Source organism: Poecilia latipinna, unplaced genomic scaffold (assembly GCF_001443285.1).
Source record: "Poecilia latipinna isolate Pla-1442-1.1 unplaced genomic scaffold, P_latipinna-1.0 Scaffold51, whole genome shotgun sequence".
Classification (NCBI taxonomy): Eukaryota; Metazoa; Chordata; class Actinopteri; order Cyprinodontiformes; family Poeciliidae; genus Poecilia; species Poecilia latipinna.
In genome coordinates this window covers 402657-421779 of record NW_015112667.1, presented here as the reverse complement: position 1 = coordinate 421779, position 19123 = coordinate 402657, and the positions used below count along the sequence as shown (strand labels likewise).

General features: G+C 40.1%; 1 protein-coding gene across 2 annotated transcripts in view; it reads right to left on the bottom strand.

The window, feature by feature from the left end:
• Positions 1-657: 657 nt before the first annotated feature.
• rbm20 (RNA binding motif protein 20) overlaps positions 658-19123 on the bottom strand; it is a 60431-nt gene continuing 41965 nt past the window's right edge. For both annotated transcript variants that reach the window (XM_015051373.1, XM_015051365.1), the window contains 13 exons: positions 17353-18364; positions 16344-16408; positions 15916-16025; positions 14277-14377; positions 8082-8228; positions 7042-7173; positions 6882-6961; positions 6160-6793; positions 5993-6079; positions 4676-5261; positions 3535-3600; positions 2236-2357; positions 658-1950 (listed from right to left, as the gene is read on the bottom strand). In XM_015051373.1, the coding sequence (XP_014906859.1) occupies positions 1882-1950; positions 2236-2357; positions 3535-3600; positions 4676-5261; positions 5993-6079; positions 6160-6793; positions 6882-6961; positions 7042-7173; positions 8082-8228; positions 14277-14377; positions 15916-16025; positions 16344-16408; positions 17353-18364 (3211 nt within the window). In that variant the 3' untranslated portion in view covers positions 658-1881. The remainder of the gene's footprint in view (positions 1951-2235; positions 2358-3534; positions 3601-4675; positions 5262-5992; positions 6080-6159; positions 6794-6881; positions 6962-7041; positions 7174-8081; positions 8229-14276; positions 14378-15915; positions 16026-16343; positions 16409-17352; positions 18365-19123) is intronic.

The window sequence follows — 19123 nt, the reverse complement described above, 5'->3', positions numbered from 1 at the left end:
AAAAACAAAAGGCCTTTGTGCAACACACGACACTACACTTACACGTAAATACTTTTCAGCTGGTGTTCAAGCAAGGAAAACAATTTAATATAAAAAAAAATCTTGTAGATTCATAGTTTTACCAAGACGGTGCGAATATTTCAGCCTATGATTATAATACTGTCAGTGTAGGTTGTGTTTATAAATGTCTGAATCATTGATCGCCTTGTCCACATGGATGTAATCCCAGGAGCATTTCTGGAACAATCTGGAAATTTCTAGAAAATTAGAACTAACACACAAGCTCCTGTTGACAAAAATAAAAGTGAGGAAGCTCACATGGACAGGGAGATATTAAGATTTATATTAAATCTGCATTGGATTAACTATTATGCTGTCGTTGCACAACAAAACTAAAAACAAACAGTAAAAGACATGACGGAGCAGAAAAAAGTAGAGCATTATTTTCAATTGGAAGGAAACGAATGCATTTGCTTTCAATTATTCACAAATAAAAGTCTGAACAGTGACATGTATTAAGTATAATTCAGAGACCTTACAACAAAAGCTCTAGTTATACTTAGTTTAAATGACACAGAATTGGACTCGATTTACTCATTCTGAAGGAAACTGGTTGCAACGTTGTTTTTTTAGGGATATCAAATACAAAACCAGAAGCCATGTGATGGGATTTATTAGATTGTTTGCATTTTATAATGGCTGACATAGTTTTAGACATTTGCAATGTTTTCTTTTTGCATCCCAATGTGTGGAAACAGTCACTGTAAACAATACTATTACCGATTTCACAAGATCCGCATCCAGAGAATAACAGATTCTGGCTTGATACTCTTGTTACAGAACATTAACACTAAAAAAAAAAAAAAAAATGCATGGTCAAGTTTAATGCTTGAGCTGCTGCAGACATATGATATGGCACATTAGTCTGGGATTGTCTTAGGAAGCAAATATTTTAGCAAAAATCTATTGAAAAGATAAAACATTTCCATAATTTCATCATTGGAAACTACAGTGATGTGAGTTTACCTGAAAGATTTGCAGTCAGCCATATTCAATTTAAGCCATAGATGTAAATATTTAAATGTTATTTATACAATAAACTGGTTTTGATAAGTATAACAAGCCTGAGACCGTGTTCTACTGTTCTTTTAACTGAGAGAAAAAAAAAACATTTTGCCCCTGAGAGCTCAGGCTGTAACACAAATAAATGGACAAAATGCAAATAATCTTAAGAAACAATTTGATTTGGACAGACGTTGCATGGCACTTATAACAAAGAAACAAAGCCAACACACCAAATATGGACGTTTACTACAAACCTGCTTCTGGCTTAGAGGTCACTCTAAGGACGTCCCGATCCAAACCCGGGTCATCAGCTCCGGGTCATCAGCTCCGTGTCACGGCCGTTTTAACCATCGCGACCAGAAAATATCTGCCAAAAGCCTTACACAACTGTTTTATTTAAATATGCAAATAAATAGATTTAACTTAAAACAGAAAATAGCATATTTCCAGATGAACTTCTTGCAGCAAAACAAAAATCAATAAATATATATATTGTTTTTTTGTTTTTTTTTTCCAGAAAACCTTGCATAAGAACTCTGGGAAGACCGTCATTAAAAGCAGTCCACCGTGTAAACCTCCTTTACAATTCACCTCAAGTATGTACAAAACTGAAGAGTTCAAGACATTTTAGTTTAATTTAAACATAAAAAAACTACCACAACAGTCCAAAAACATAAATTCAAGCTTCTGTTTGTCACATTATCTATGTTGTTTTTTTCCTCCGTCTTCTTTCTGAAGCTCTACACAATCTCCACATGTTCACAGATCTTCCCCCTGCTGTGTTCTGTCTGTTGGAGGTCAAGGGTCAAGCTGGTGTCAGTGCGCCGCGGAGGGTTCACCCAGCGCGCTCGACAGGCCGTTCTCTGCCAGCTGGGACAGGTATTTCTGTGAAAATAAAATCATATGACTAAACTTCAAATTCCAGCATTTGTTCACCACAATAGCATAGCATTTGCACTACATCACACAGCCCTGGATTTTATAGTTTTAAAATCTGACTGATGAAGGTTTGGTTCTGTTAAACCAAACAGGTTCAACAGAACCAACAAGGACATTAACAAGCTTTTGTTAATGTCCTTGTTAACAAAAGCATGTTAATGTTTTTGGTAACAATGTTTATATATATATATATATATATATATATATATAGTTGCCGTTTGAGATATGTACCTGCAGGTTTCTGTAGTGTACAGTGCTGCGGCAGTGAGTGGTTTTTGCAGTGTCCTCGCTGCTGTAGAACAAGCCACACAGTTTGCAGTAGAAACCTGTTCTTGGCTCAATGAACTCCACTCCTGTCAGAGAGAGAGAGAGAGAGAGAGAGACAGAGAGAGAGAGAGAGAGAGCACCAACAGTCCAACACCACCCAGAACCAGAACAACACATGGGTCTCGGCCAGGAAAAGCGGGGAACCTCACAAAGGACTTGCCAAAACTTTTCTTTTTTGTCACTCTCCTTGCGTGATGTTTGTGACAACAACATTTTAAAAAGTATTGTTGTGCAGTCTTCAACAATCAGGTCTAACGTGCTTGTATGATTTATTATTTTAAAAAGTTGTTTCAGCAGAAATAAGTCACCCGTCCATTACTGTTCTGTTAAAGGGATGCTGCTGTCGGTCTCCGTCCCTAAAGGTGGCGTGACTTTGCACTGAACTAGAGTAAAATATTTAATATGATGATCTCTGACAGGCTAAATTTTATAGATCAAATTATTGTTTTCGTGTTTGTTTTCTTGTAATTCTTATCAATTTTTCAGTTTTTACCAAGTCATTCATATTAACTCTCCTTATAAACGTGTGAAAAAGCCTTTAATAATCCTTGTTTTCAAAGAAGTAGCATGATCTCACTTAAATTTGTTATGGACACATTCAATCGGAATCTAATTGCTTGGAGGTGAAAAACATTGCATAGCAGAAAAAACAAATCACCAGTGCCATAACTATTGACACCCCCTGAAGATTTCTGTAAAATAAGTGTAGCTTAAATTTTTTTTCCATTTCCCATGTCACCTACCAAGTTACTTTAAGTGTTTTATTGAACTCTTAATTAGTCATTTGTGACATTTTGTTCTCCTGGGATGTAAAAGTGACGTTACACATACAACCTTTTTAATCAGCTGCTCTTCAAAATGGAAAAGACAAGAGAACATGCCACTTATGTAAGGGAGATTCTTCGAGAAAAAAAAAAAAACGTCCCATCTTTGTAGTCAGATAAGTGTTCAAAAGTTTAAAACAGCTGGAAATGTGACAAATAAAGTGACATTTTGTGAAGATCGAGTCAGATTCTCAAACACCTGAGAAGAGTTTTGGGTGGGAGACATTAAGCATCTATAATCCAGCCTCTGAAATATGAAACAGGACTGATTTAGCTGCTGCTGAGGCTGCGTCATAGAACTGGCCACGTGGCAACAGTTTGCAATGTTTTATGATGTTAATAAAGTTTTAGTGACTATGTTGAAGTGTAATGTGCTTACCGAGAGGAATGCTGTGTTCACTGACAGCTTTGTCCTGCTCTAGAGATGACGAGGGGGCTTCGATCTCTGTCAAAGACATTTCAGCAATAAGAAAGTCGTTAAATTTACTTATTCATAGTGTTTTGTTCCCTTTGGATTTTTTTTCCCTCTCAAAAGAAACAAAATAGTAAATGGTACAAATTTGTTTTCTGGTTTTACATACACTTATTATTGATGTAAACGTCAGTAAGTTTTGTTATTTGAACAGTTCATTTTTCAGTAGTTCAATTATATTTGGGGGGGAAGAACTGGGCACATAGGGTGATTTTTTTTTAAATATTTATTTTGTTAGGATTTTCTCTAAACCACAGTGGTTCATAGTACAGAAACAGTCTCTAATGTAAAGACTCCTGATTAAAATCTGAGTCAATGGAGAAAATGTGGAATCCTCAATCAGAAACGAGATGCAAGTTGAGCTTCAAAATGTGGAGGCAAATTATTAAAAAATACATTTGAATATAAACAAGCTGTTAATCAACTGCTCAAACATGTCAGAGCAAAACCCCCAAAACCCAAAAGCAGAACTTTAAGGATGTTTTCACACCTGACGGTCCGGTAGATTCTGCTACATTTGTTCCATTTTCCAGGTTCGCTGTCACATTGTCAAACCATCTAAACCAATTTAAAAACTTGCTTAACCTCCTCGCCTGTGGTGGCGCTGCATCGAGAACCACAGAAGGAAACTTCACAAAAACCGAAGAAGACACTGAGCTCAACTTCCTTCTTTACAAAACGAAAACAAAAATGGAGTAGTGTCAGATTTTCATGGCTGTTGGATTTCTTTTCAAGTTTTCAAGAAAACACAACGAGCCATTTCTCCCGCTAGCACTAGATTCTTGCGTTTGTTTTGTTTGTATTTACCCAGAATGCTCAGTGCTACGGTTCAATTACTATTTTTGGAAAGGTCTTCGATCCACTCGCAATGTAAAACTTGCTTAGTGACATTTAACTTTTATTGGTTAAGTGTCTCTTGGGCTCTAATAGGTATAAAACATGCTGCTGCGTGATTACGGAAAATGAAAAATGCTAATCAATGTGACATATTTTTGAAAGTTACCTTTAGAGAAGATAAAAAAAAACCACACATATTATAGGGAAATACCTCTTTTCAGACTGACGTCCTTCAGCTGAACTTCCAGATGGATTTTATCTGGAGTCCGAGTTTCTTCTTGACTTCTGCCGTCCTCTAACAAACAGACATGATTTTCCATTGGCTCGTCCGGCGCCGTGTTGTTGGGAAGCTTGACGCTCTCCAAGCACGTCTCCTCCAGCGCTGCTTTGAACTCCTCACTGGGGAAGCCACTGATGTCTGACACTTTTTGCTCTGTCGTCTCTAAATTCACTTTCTCGGTTTCAGTACTTGGTGCGGCGATTTGATCCTCTGCTTTCTCAGCTTCGGACGCTGACGCCTCGCCCCTCGCCTCCTCAACTGAGTCCTCCCGTTTGGGTTTCTCGCCGGATTCTTTGTGCTCCTCCACTGCTGGAGTCGATGGAGACGTGTGCTTCTGCTGCGACTGCTCCGCGGTCGGCTCTTTGCGACAGGAAGTAAACTCCTCAAGCTCGGAGAGATCTGGCTCGAGGATGCAGTCGTCCTCCCCTCCCACTTCATCCACCGTGACCAGCTCCTCCATGTTTCTGGGATACCAACATTCTTCATCCGTGTCCTCGGCACTTTCCAGCACGTTCTCCTGATGACACGGATGAAGGAAACGTTTCACAAACACACAACTAGACGCAGACACGTTTGACCTAAAGCTGCAGACGTTTGAAATACGGACTCATTTGATACGACTGAATGTCGAATACAGATAGTCGTCTACCGTTTACTGTCATGAAACTGACACGTTTCAAGTTTTGTATAGATGTTTCAAAGTTTGAGTTGTTAAAAATACATTTTGAACTTTGTTCCACGATTCGTTTTGTTGTTTTTTTTTTACTTTTATTGCTTCATTTTGAGCCATAAAAAGAAAAAAAAAAAGCATATTACTCCCCTTAACAGGTAAAAAAGAAACAAAATATATATAGATCCATATAGACACAGTTAGAAAATGTTTTATATAATAATACATTTAATAATAATAAAATTTAGATATAAAGAAGAACATATACATTAGTTTGTGTTCACATATGTTTTTGATGTCAATACCACTGATGTTTCAGACCATTACTACAAAATATTTTCTTAATTATAATTTATTAATTATATAATATGTATGTATGTATGTATAATTGTAAATTCTGAATAAAATTACCTTTAGTAATTCTATTAAGGTATTGTTCTAACAGTAAACCACTCATGATGAACATATTTATGACAATTTATGCATGTCTTAGCCAATTCAAGTAATTAGGTTTGAAGCACATACCAGATCAATAATCTTGCCTATAAATAGTTTGAAAATCCTGATTATTTACTCACAGTTTCTCTGTCCTTGTCATTTTCAGCCGCCTCTCTTGACTTGTTGCTTTGTTGTGGCAGAGCAGATTTTTCTTTGGCCGCGGTGTCCTGAAAGGAGCAGACATTTTATTGGTCAAAAGACGAGATGGATGTAATTTTCCGGGGATGCAGAAGCAAAAAGTACTCACAGTGTTTTTGGGAGCAGCTTCTCTCTCCTGTTTCTCCACGTGCCTCCTGCTCGGGTTTTTGCTCCGCCTCTTGTCCTCCGGCGTTCGACACCGCGGCTCGTCCGTCGTCTCAAACTCAGAGTGCCTCGACCGGACGGGGTGGTCGCCGTCCCTCCTCCTCGGCTTTGCGTCATGCCGATAGTGAGATGTCCTGCTGAAATCTTCGTCCATGCTCCTGTAGGAGTTGAAAGACGAGCCCAGGGGGCTGTCCCGCGGGTGCCAGTCTCTGCTGCTCCTTGTTGTTGTCGCTTCGCCGCTTCCGCGTTCGTCTGCTGACCTCAAGTGACCCAAGTGTTTGTGGTAGCTCTTCCGTCGATCGGCCGTCCTCCCGTTGGGTCGACTGTCATCCATGCCGCCGCTGCCGTTCCTCCAGGGACCGTCACGCTCCCTCTCGTCCTCCCCTCGTCTCAGGTGCGGCGGCCAGTCTCTGGAGCCCCGGTGAGGGCTCAGGCCGTTGCTCCCCCTGTCCTGACCCCGGCACGGAGCCGCCGGGGGGCTGTGGGCAGAGCTGCACGACGTGAAACTGGGACTGTGGGAATGAGGACTCAGGGAGCGGCTGATGGGGCTGCGAGACCGCGCTCTGTCTGGAAGGTAGCTGACAAGAAACAATAAAGAGAAACGCATCTCTGTAAATGTTTTACTTTTTTAAACATTTAGGGACTAGGACGCAACAGTTCCCTTACTGTTCAAGTTCTTGCATTTTGTCCCTTTCCCGCTGTGAGGTAATATCCTGGATGATTGACTGAACATCTTTACCAGGTTTCTGGAAAGAAAGAAAATATCCAGGCTTAGTGGCTGACTAGCACATCCTGAGTGTTGGTTGCTTCTTTGTCGTTATTTTACCTTGAGCTGCAGCTCCTTGTACCTCTTAGACATCCGAATGAGGAGTTTCTGACTGTTAATCGTGGCCGGAGTCAGTTGATAGTATTGAACCATGGCCTGAGCAGCCTCTACATACGCCATCTCCAGAAAGGCCTAGTGAAGGAGCAGAGAGAGCTTCCATTAAAAAAAAAAAAATTAACATCGAGAGTGACAATCTGGTAGTACATCAAAGCACAGCAACATTTTAAATAGTTACGGTTTCAAAGTGACCATTATAAAGCTGGAAGTTATTTAAATATGTTCCACGGTTTCCTTAAGAAAACAGTGTAAAACTTTCAAGAGCGACAAAAAAAAAAAGCATGAAAAAACGAATCCAAAAATAATTTTTGGAAAAAAAAAAAAAGTCATCTGAAAAGTGTTGACATAATTTCATAAATATTTTACTTCTTAATCAAGTTTTTGGCCCAAGCTGCACTACTATATTATGACTGGGAGGACATGGCAATTAAAGTTGCTGCAACAACTGGGACCTTGGAGGCGAGCTGCAGAAAGAAAGCTATGCTCACCACCTCCTCGGTTAACAAACGCCTGCTGACAGCTGCACCGAAACTTTAACCTTGATTCTCTAGACGTTTTACAATGAGACACGGTCCCACAAAGGGTTAATTATTCAGTTCAATTCCAAAAACGCTGCGTTGACCCAAAAAGGAAAATTAAATGTTGTTGTAGGTCTTCAAAGAGTTTGCTCTGGGGAGGAAGAATCTCTAGTACATATTTAAAATAAATGTGCCTTCTTTTAATCTGAAAATCACAGGATGATTTTCAGTCAGGGTTAAATGATTGATTGTTACTTATTTATCCAACATCTCATTCTACTTCTCAAGACTAAAAGCTTGGCTTAACCCAGATTTCCCTTCATCTGAGATTATTATGAGGAGAAGAAAATTTGGTACTTCGTATGGATAATTTCAGAGCATTAACTGGAATTAGCTGAAGGAGCTGCACTGAATCTGAGCCGCACAGATGAAGAACTGTGACTACAGAGTGAGTAAATGTTGTACCTGATGGGTTGAGCGCATCAGGATGTAGTTGGTGACCTTCCCGAACGGTATTCCCAGGTTGATGACGTCGTTCTCCGTGCAGCTGCCCTCGGGCAGGTTGCAGATGTGAACGACGCGGCCGGCCGAGGTCTTCCTGGGTGGAAACGGCTACAAGCACAAAACAGGCAGGCGTGTGTCCAACACTCAAATCCGACGAGCATCAGCAAATAAAGTCCTACACGTTTAACAGAGCTACGTTCCCAGTTTTCGAGGTAGCTAAACACACGTTATACAGACGAGAGTTTTTACAGGATTTATTGCAACTCTTGGGCATTATACACAGAAGAATGTTAAGTTTGCTCTGCCTCATAATAATAATAGGGAACAGCCAGTGAATCTACTCTGTCCATGTAATGGAAAAGTTCCTTGTCTTATTAAAGTCGTCTCTCATTTTGACTTTGGTCCCTGGAGTTTCAAGGCCCTTTGAAGCCGTCTTAGTTTCAGACAGCGGCCTCACCTAATGTCTGCATAAAATGCAGGATTTAAAAGTCAAGCATAGTGTGGAAAACCTGGCTGTCTAACTATGTGCAACATTAAACCGCATGATCCCATTTATTATTAGCCCCCCCTGGCAGCAGCGCTGTGGCGATAATGAAGGTTTCTTGTTTGGATTTAGAGAGTTGTCAGTTGACGGGACCCAGACATTTCTCACATTTGACACTTGGCTGCAAACCTACCGAGGCACGGCGGTTCACCTATGGACCGGCGGGGGAAAGGAGAGCGTTAACCAAGACACACAGCCGAGGGAGACTCTGGAGGAGCTGCAGAAACCCACAGCTCAGGTGAGAAAATCAGTTGACAACAGCAGCTGTTAGCTGTGGGCGTTACAGAGGAGTGGCTGGTCGTTTATTGAACGTTTTTGGAAATTGGTATTTTTTTGTAAATGTGGAGGTGGCAAAAAAAAAAACAACAAAAGATCACATTATAACTAAAGGGAGTACGAGAGAAAAAATTTAATGTTTTCATTAGTTACAAATTCTAAAACTTGCCGCTAAGCACCCTGGGAAGTAGTTCCCACTCCCCCCCTTTTCTTCCTTCAGTTTAATGCAGCAACAAAAAGCTTACTCAACTCTTTGAGACTTGACAAAATAAAACTACTTGAAGATCAGGAATATATATATATATATATATATATATAGCTAATCACTGTCCAAATACAGTTAATTGGGGCCAGATAATAATAACAAATATTTATTATTACACCACATGAAGTCTTAATGAAACGCTTTGAGGTTTGTGGTTATTTCATGATATTTCGCAGCCCACTGTGTATCTGCGCTGCCTCCGACATGAACAGAGAACAAATACAGGAAATCAAAAGGTTTCTTTTTACAGAAATACACCTTCAGTTACACACCAACCGCGTGAGACCTTTTGGTTTCAAGCCGTATGAGGTCTTATGCCTCAGTTGTTTCTATACTATTTGCACTTTCATCAGGAAGGTAAGACATGAAAACATTTGCTTTCAAGAATTTTGTTTGTGTTTATTACTAAATGTCACATTACGGGACAAAAGCTGAAAATTACGGCATATTTCCATGTTCTCATTACCCAATACTACAACGTTAGGAGCCCTTTAGCCTTTAGCTGCTTTCATAGCCAACAAACACTATTTCAGAGTTTTTAAAGGCGTCACTAAATGCCTCGTCTTCTACCCAATAAATTCTGCAACGCTGAAACTACAAATACTGTGATAAGCATCCGCCGTTGAGCTCGTCACATAAATCTGCCTCGTTTCCGTAGCCGTTGTGCGGCTGCAGTTTCCTCGGCTCCCCCTGCTGCCCGCCGTCTGACAGACAGCTCCATGTGTGGGACAGGCGGTGGTCTTAATCCCACTTTGGGTCGGACGCCAGGGTCTCGGGTTTTACAGGGAATTTGTTCAAGGAATACCCAACAATAACACAGACTTTACTCTGCTCAAGTGTGGAGAGTCCAATGGGAGCATAAGGACACCCTTGTTCTCTCAAAAGTCATCCATGATGTCGGAGCGCTGCCTTTGACTCGGTTTGATGTTATCCAGCTGCTGTTGAAAACCCGACAAACTCAGTACAGAATTGTTTTTTTGTTTTTTGCTCATTAAACAACACCAACATCTTTTTATGATTTAAAAGCTCAAAAGTTGACAATATTGTCATTTGGGCTTCCACCAAAAGGTCGAACGGACGACCTAAGATTATTGAAAGTCCGTTTCCTGGCCGGCTGAACCTGTCAGGATATTAACGGCATCGGATGAACGAGTGATAATTCTATTAGCGGCGCTCGCCAGCTCTGCCCCGGCAGCAGAAAACACAAAGGTCAGTACAAGCTGAGCTCAATAAACACATCCAGGAATAGGTTGCTTAGGCATAAAAGAGAGAACAAAAGTCTTGATAAGCTGCAGGAGTTTGATCAGAGCAACTACAGCGTTTGTTGATTTAGCATTTAAACAGTAGCTGCTCCCATAAACCGTAAACCATTACGGTTAAGCCGCGTTGCTTCTTGCTCCATCGCTTTCATGGCCTCCTGAGAAGCAACTGAAACCAACAATACAGCCATTAAATATTTACCTGCTCCGGTGTGCTAAGCTGTTAGCTGTTTCCGAAACCTTCTTTCACCACTTTTTGTGGTTTTGCTTAAGCTAGCAGTAGCCAAACTTTATGCAACACAGGCCAGAGGAATACAACTTGTAAAGCATTTTTTTTTTTTACAGACAGACTCCAAGTCTAGTTCATACATTTCAATTTGATCGTAGTTAACAAACGATGCAGTGAAGTTCAGTTTGTTGTTCAAATCGATGGAAGAGTTTCAGCTTCATACTGAAGCTGGGTTTTACTGGAGGAAAAGCTCCAGGAAAACCCAGTGTGATCAGCCACCAGCTACGACCGACTGGGGGGTAAAACCAAATAAAGCAGTCAGAAAAATACCTGTGAATTATTGTAGATCCAAAACTCAAAAAGGGTTTTGCACAATTTCACTAAAAGAAAGCTATTCAGTTAGCAAATTCACTTTGGTTTGACTGGACGTTTATATTTTTGTTTTACCAGAATCTCTCTCTTTGAGCATATTTAGCCAAGTTTAGTGAAATGATTTAAAGCAGATTTGGGTGGAATAAAGGTTATATTTACCACGAAATTAAAAAGAAATGGAAAAAAAACATGATTATTTAACAACAATTACTTTGTATTCCTAATTATTTTCATCATATAAAGATTTTAACTTGTTGGTAATTTTTATTTGCCTTGATTACAAATAAAAATGGATTATTGTTAAACTGCAGTCACGGGCCGCACAAAACGGCTCCAGAGACGCCCTTCGGACACCCCTGGTTTAGACTGCAGCAACATCCTCACACATAACTTTCTTGATTTTTTTTTTTCCTTTAAAGCCATTTTGCTTCGTAAAAAACCAGCTGAAACGTCTCCCCGGGATGTTCTGGTTTCTTTGCCTGAAGCGGCCTCCAGCATGTTGCTTGATGAAGGGAGAAAGTCTCTTCGGTTTTACAGTTTCTCTCCTTTGCGTTCCTACACACACAGCTCTCATGCCAGCTCCTCGGATCTCTTTACCAGCCCCTCGCTGCTCTGAAACTTTATACTGCGGGACGAGGGTGCGACCCACAGGCCTCCAGGTTGCTCTTCCAAACAGTGGTTAGCTGTAATCCAGTGTTTATCGCTGTTCTTTTTGCAGGAAGCAACAAAGCTACTGTGTTACTTCGCCGCAGACCCACAGACTCTGCAGAAAGAAGACACGTCAGCCGTGTTCTTGAATGTCAGGGCAGACGTGGCAGAAACTTTGTTTGCGCCATAAAAAATAGAGATTAGCCTTAAAGTTTGATGCACATATTTGACAATGTTGTATGTGTGTGAGCTCTTTGTTCAGAGCACGGCTTTCTACACTATAAAACCTGCACATGTCCGGCTCAGACAGGTGTGTGTTTTTATTGGGACTAACATTAGCTCTTGAAGCGCCGCTTGTAAATATTTTTACACTGATACAGTAAAATCTTTTGTGAATTAAAAAAAAAAAAAAAAAAAAAAATCAGTAAGATGATATATCAGGTCACAGGATGCTGCGGTTTTGTCAAAGAAGTAAAGGATTAATAAAAAAGGACGCTGTGGTTATGTTAATTTGAATAAGGTTGAATCTGATTGTAGGTCAGATTTAGAAAGTCGTTTACTTATTTATTTTTAGGACTTTACAGCTCATGCAAAGCATTTGGCAAGTCTCTCTTTTTTTTTACTTCAGGTATTACTATTGTTTTCATCCAGTTAAATATATTTAAACATTATGTTGAGTTATTTTTAAAAATTTACTGACAAACTACACTCAAAATGACTGAATATGACTAGATTTGATGCAAAACAAATGCAGTGGAAGTCCAAGTGTTTTTGTTTTGTTTGGTTTTTCAGTGCATTGTGTTTGCATTAAATCATAGCCAGGTCTGGTCAGACGCCTGCGTTGCATTATATGAAACGTCGTTACCCAGTATTGATAGGGACACATTCTGCCAGGTTTAACTCTGCACAACACAGCAGGTTCAATCCCTACTGAACTCACATGCAAATAATCAACAGAAAACCTGTTTGGCATGAAACCAACAGAGATTTTTTTTTTTTTTTAACTCATTACACCCTTGGATGAAATTTTGCCCCATCTCCTCTAACAAAAGTGACCACAACCAACATGGTAGAAACAAGAAGTTCAGTTGATATTTAAAAACATATTAAATGGTTAAATTAAATTCTCATTATTTGCTTGTACCCATGCAAAAAGTTTGAAAAAAAACAACACTTTTTTGTATTTTCTGCACAAATTATCCACCGGGTACAATAGCTCGAACTAAAGAAGAGTGAAAATACGTTTTTATAAATAAACAATAAATTTAGTAATGTTTCACATCACAAAAAGTGATGAATGAATTTGCTGCACCGAACTGTGCATGTGTGTGTTTTTGTCAAAATAAAACACACACACATCATTGCGTGCCTGTTCCAGTTCACACACTGCGGACAGCTTCATGCTGTGCTCCAATTCAGCCTGTCTGCAAGTCACCCGGGGTAATTTTTGGCTCCTTTCACCTCACTTATCATCCGCTGCGTGCTTTTCGAGACGTCTGCCTGCGTGATGGACGTCCGTCAACAGATGCTGTTTCCCGGTTTCCTGTTTTAGAGGAGAGACCGGCTAACTGCGAGGCGTGCCTCTGCAGCTCTGTTCCCAGGGAATAATAATACGGAGGCGTATAAAATGTCGTGACTTACTTTCATGTCTGCTGACCTTTCTGTCATTCAGCTTAGGAATATGATGTCCTTACAAAATGATTAGCAGGGACTGGAGCAACCCAGAGGAGGTTCAGAGGGTAATTAACAATTTTAATTTTGAACTGGTGCTTATTTTAAGCGCAACTTTCAGTTTTGTTTATCATGAAACTATGAAGGATTTGTTTTGTTCGTTCTGAAGAGACTTCAATCGTGTGGAATAGAGAAAAAGTTAGCCAACTTTTCTCTTGCATTTAGTTAATGCAAGAGTCGATTAAAGTCACTTGAAGCAGAAATAATGTGACTGAATAACAAACACTGGAGGTGTGAAATAAAACCTCAGCACTGCTAAAAAAAAAGAGCAGAAATTTATGTTCTAGCAGTTACATAATCTCACGCTGAAAAAATTTATTTGAGTTAATTTTTGCAGTAAAGGGGAAGAAAAAACATCTCAAGTAAAAAAAAAAGGCATTTTTATAAAACCACCAGGTCAGAGTGGTTCCCACTCTTAACATTTGGTTTTAATCTCAGTGGAGCATTTTCTTTAAGTTTATATTTCACTGCTAAGAATCTTAAATTCGTGATCCTTTTCAACACGGGAAAAACAAAAGACCGTGAAATTCAACAAGCTCAGTGTTGTTGCCTCCCAGAGGATATTAACAAGAAAAAAATGTTTGAAACACAGTCTGTTCACACAAAAGCAAAAAGTATTTTAAGAAACATGAAAACATAAAACGACATCCAATAATATAAACGGGAGGAAAAACAATGATTTAAACATTCCAAGAAAACGGGTCCTTTTCTTGGTCAAAGAAAGTAACAGATGTTCCTTTATGACTTTAAAACCTGTTAAATCACATATTCAGACGTTCAGCGCAAACTGGAATAATTTCTAAGTAAACACAAGGCAGAACCTTTGTCTGACCTTTGACTCCGGCTGGTGGGGGGCAAACGCTGCGTCTGCTGTGGGATACGTCTTCATGGCTGCTGCTGGCAGGTACGAGGCTTTGGTTCCTGAAGACACATCTGTTCAAACGACACGTCAGAGACGTCATGAAGGACAGCAGGAAAGCAGTGAATGAAATCCCACATTTGATGATAATATAGTTGAAACATTCAAAAATCATCTTCTAAATAACCCAGATTGAATCATTAGACTTCATTTTCTATCAGGAATGCGAGTTTTTCAATGTAGAAGTTTTTAGTTGCCGTGTTTGGAGTAGGAAGGAGTATTTATATCTAAACTAGAGGAGGAAAAACTGTAAAAATGTGGCTTTAGTGCATTCTCCCTGAGCTGATCTGCTGGTCCCTTCATGATGCTGTTTGTTCTCCAACAAAACTCTGAGCGGAGATCCAACGTATTGATACTTAAGATTACATCTTGAAATTTTATTTTTGTATTAGAATTTTTCAACTCTTTTTCAAAAGTTATGGATTGATTTGCTGTCAATTATTTTTTGCTTTCCCATTACTATTTGTCATTTTATTTTGCTATTAAAGTATTTTATTGAAGTAGAAACCTATAACTTTTGTCCAAATTCAGTCATTTGTTTGAAAAAAAAAAGTAAAGAAAAAGCACACAGAGCTCAGAAGTTTAATGACATGTCAAACTTAAATAAAAAGTATTGGTACTGGTGATACTGGCACTGTATATAGTTGATATCGGATCAATACCAAACTGAAATATATGGTTTTGCACGTTACCTCTGAGGTCTTAACAGTACGGCGAGATTTAACCTTGGATTACTTTAGTAAGTTTACTGATTCAGTGAGTTATCAAGGGAATTTGTTCGATTGCCTTTTAATTATGAATATCAGGATAAATGTATGACTCCTGTTTAGACTTTACTGTAGCAGATTTTTCAAAACAATGCTTCATTTTACCCTCATGTATATACACTACTTTGTGTAGCACATACAGTTCCAATACCACACATAAAATTTTTTCTTTAGTAACCTGATAAGATGTAAAAAAAAAAAAAAAAAAAAAAAGGATTTAAAGGAAAGGGAATATTTTTGCTAGGTACTACATGTCCAAATTACAAGTAAAAGTTGTTCACAATACACTTTAGTTTCTGATTTGCGGCCTGGACGTAAACCAGGCTCGGGTATCATGTGCTGTCTGAGTGAAACTGAGACTGGAGACGACTCAAAGTCATGTCCCTTGGATATTGTCAACAGTAATAGTTTGGCACAAGTTGTCTTTCATGCTGTCTGGACCACGCGCTGGTACTCAACGTGGCAAAAAGGACGTAATAGAGTGTGGAGATCCGTGGTCCTTCTCTGCAATGCTGTTAAAAGCTAACAGGAGATTTTGTTTTTCCTGCACAGAAAAAAAAGCGGCCATTTTGTTAGCTCTCTGCTCTCACAGGAGCATTTCTCAGATACCTAAAGCGTTCATAGATTTGAAAACGATGTTTTGCAAACAGCAGACGTGAACAGTTCGAGTTGCATCATGACAAGCAATAAACTATCACACACTGTTGCATGACTCTTGAAATAGTCTCCTTCACATTCTTTAGCAGACAGAAAAAAAACATTACTACATTACATCTGTAGCCTACCTTGACTTGCGGCGGAGCCGACCGTGGGGTTCGTCCCTCCTGGGTTCAGACCTCCATCACACAGCCTGCCGACGGCGTACTGAGGGGCTCCAGCCGCCGCCACCGCTGAGCTGCAACAATCACAGAAGGCTGATTTTAGCTGCCTCTCCCCTGCCTTGCTCACTCATATCTTGTGACAGAGATCATAACCCTGGAAAGATTAAGACAGCTGTTTACGGAGCGAGGACGAGGAAGAAAAAATGCCCCAAACAGTCAGAATGCCGTTGTGTCGACTGTGTCCAAGAGGCTAAGAGGAAGTCTATGACAAAAATTATGTTTACGCTTGTAGTTTTTGATTTTACACACACAAAAAAAGAACGAAAGGCAAGAAAATACGAGTTTCAGCTTGAGGAAGAAGCACAAGAACTTCAAAGTAGCTAAAAACTCACCTGTCGGTGGCGTACAAAGTTTGATTCTGCAGATGTAGTTTCCCCTTCACATGCTGGTCCCAGTCCTGAAAACACATAAACGTCATGCCGTGTCCAAACATAGTCTTTAACAGCTATGTCTCACTGGACGGGCACTTCTTGTCCTCGGTGGCTGGGGGGAAAGCTCCTTAAAGCTCTAAATTATAACTGCAAATATCTCAGGAATTTTTTTATTATTATTATTTTTATCCCTGAGTTGTTTACAGATAAGCCCACAATTATTTGTCTTCAATTCAATTCAATTTAGTTTATTTACAACACATGCTATTACAAAAAAAGCTATTTCAATCCAGTGATACATACACTTCAGTTGATTCTGGTTAACAACCTGCATCAAGTTCACTCACATTAGTTTAATTTACAAACGTATTTCATTGACATCTTAGAGTGGCCTAGTCAAAACCCTGACTTGAATCTGTAGGGGAAGCTAAAGATTAGAGTATGGTGAGGAGGCCTTCCCACCTGGAGCTCATCGTCAAACATAAATCATCAAGATACCAGTGGAAACAAGCAAAAACAAAATGGCTGCATGGAGGTTTGATGGTTGTCATGGCAATGGTTGTTGAATGGGGTGTAAATAATTTTTGACATGACACATTCTAACAAAACGTAAACAGACAAATTATCTGGTTGAAAACGTAAAGCAACAATGACAGCATTTGTTTCCTTTTTATTTAACCGGTTTTCTAAGAAACGTAGATTCAATGCAAAGTCTAACGCGGTGTAGTCTGTGGAAAAACTGGATTTCTGTTAGTCTCCAAAACGCCTGGACGCAAAACGTAATGAACCCGTTCAGTTCAACACCATTTCTGACGAGGAATTCATGTGTTTGTTCATGAGAGATGGAGACGGGTTACTGTTTACAGTGAAGTGGAAGCGAAAGGTCAAAAGTGCGGTGCGTTCGATCACAGTGCCATCTAGTGGCCCTACATACAAATGACTTCACACTCGTTTTCACGGAGATGCTCACCTTGAGGTTGTAGACCTTTTTTTCACAGATGCTGCACTGATGTGGCAGCTGGGAAGGCGTGATGCCATAAAAGTCACTGACTTGATGGGCCTGGAGTGTCCTGGTACCTGACGACAGGGTTTCCTCGCCCCCATGCAGGTTCTGGTAGCTTCCGAAGCCCTGCGTGCCGCTGGATCCGAAAGAGGAAACCCCGCTACAGTTCAGCTTGGGCTCGGGGGTCGGCTCTTCTGGGTTGTACAGTTCTGTTCTGGACCAAATGGGCTGCCCAGCTGAAGGCCATGCTGTGGGAGGGTTTGAACCCAAGTTTACCTTTCCAGTTTGGTTTAAGTTGTTATGGCTTTTCCATTGCTCCTTATGTGCGGTGGAGTTCATTGGCTCATTGGAACTAAACCCAACTGGTTGTCCCTGCAATTCATGCCCGTAGAAATCTCTGTGAAAGCCAACATTGGTCATGTTCTTGGCCTGAGATTTAATCCCCGCGTACTGTCCGTCAGCAGATGTTCCTCCAGATAAGCTGTACTGAAGACGTCTGTCGGTGTCAGAAGAGTAAGTCGATCCAGGATTTTTTCCGTACTCCCCACCTTGTTGCCCCTTCCCAGCCCCTCCACAAGCATGATCCAGTTGTACATTCCCTGAGTTTTGGTTGAATGCCCCACCCACCAACGACCCAACGGCTGAATTTGAGGAGGGGAACCCAATCACCCCAGTGGGAAAGGCCCCCGGTGGATTCTTGACCAAAGACGAACTCCTTAATTGATTCAACAGGGGCTGGGACATGTTGACATTGGAAATCAACTGGTTGAGAACGCTGGCGGCGTTGGCCGCGTTTCCTCCCTGAGCCAGTTTGAGGCGATGGAGGGTGAGCTGGGCCTGGAGCTGAGCGAGCTGAAGGCTTGCTGGGGTCAGGAGGAGCTGGTTCGGCAGCTGAGGTCCAGCTTGCACATTGCCTGGCAGCTGGGCAGCCACCGGAAGGCCCTTCTTCTCTGTGCTGTCCAACGGCGGTGATATAATGCTACAGGGTGGGGGAAAACAACACAGATGTTATGGATTGCACAGGACAAATGCACTTCCTGTCAAGTTTTGGATTTGAAATTACGTGTAGTATGTTATGATACGCTATGTTATAATAGGGGAAATTTATGGGAAAATACTAATTTAGGAGCACGAAGGAAAGAATGGTAAGAGCTTCCCGGACAAAACGGGAGGCTTGACAGGTATGTTTTCTGTTTGTGCCATGATGGGACTTGCCTGAGAAATTAAATCTACTGTAACTTTTTGCTTACAAGTATTGTAAAAGATGCTTGGTGATTATTTTCAATGAAAAGTTTGAAAAGTTTTAAAGTAGGGAAACAAATAAAACTTAGGAAATAGTCAAAAACAAATTTGCATACGTCTTCATCTGACTTCCATAAATTACATTATTTAAAAACTTCATAAAATATACTGCTCAAAAAATAAAGGGAACATTTCACTTTAATTTTGTGTGTGGCTCCAAATCCAGGCCTCCATTGGTTAATAAATTTGATTTCCATTGATGATTTTTGTGTGATTTTGTTGTCAGCACATTCAACTTTGTACAGAACAAAGTATTCAATGAGAATATTTCATTCATTCAGATCTAGGATGTGTTATTTGAGTGTTCCCTTTATTTTTTTGAGCAGTGTACATTCTAAGTGCAAAATGTTCCTTCTCCGCAATCTTGAAAATGCATAAAATGTCCCAAAATTGTATGTGCATATATAAAAAAGTATAACTTTTAATGCAAATATAA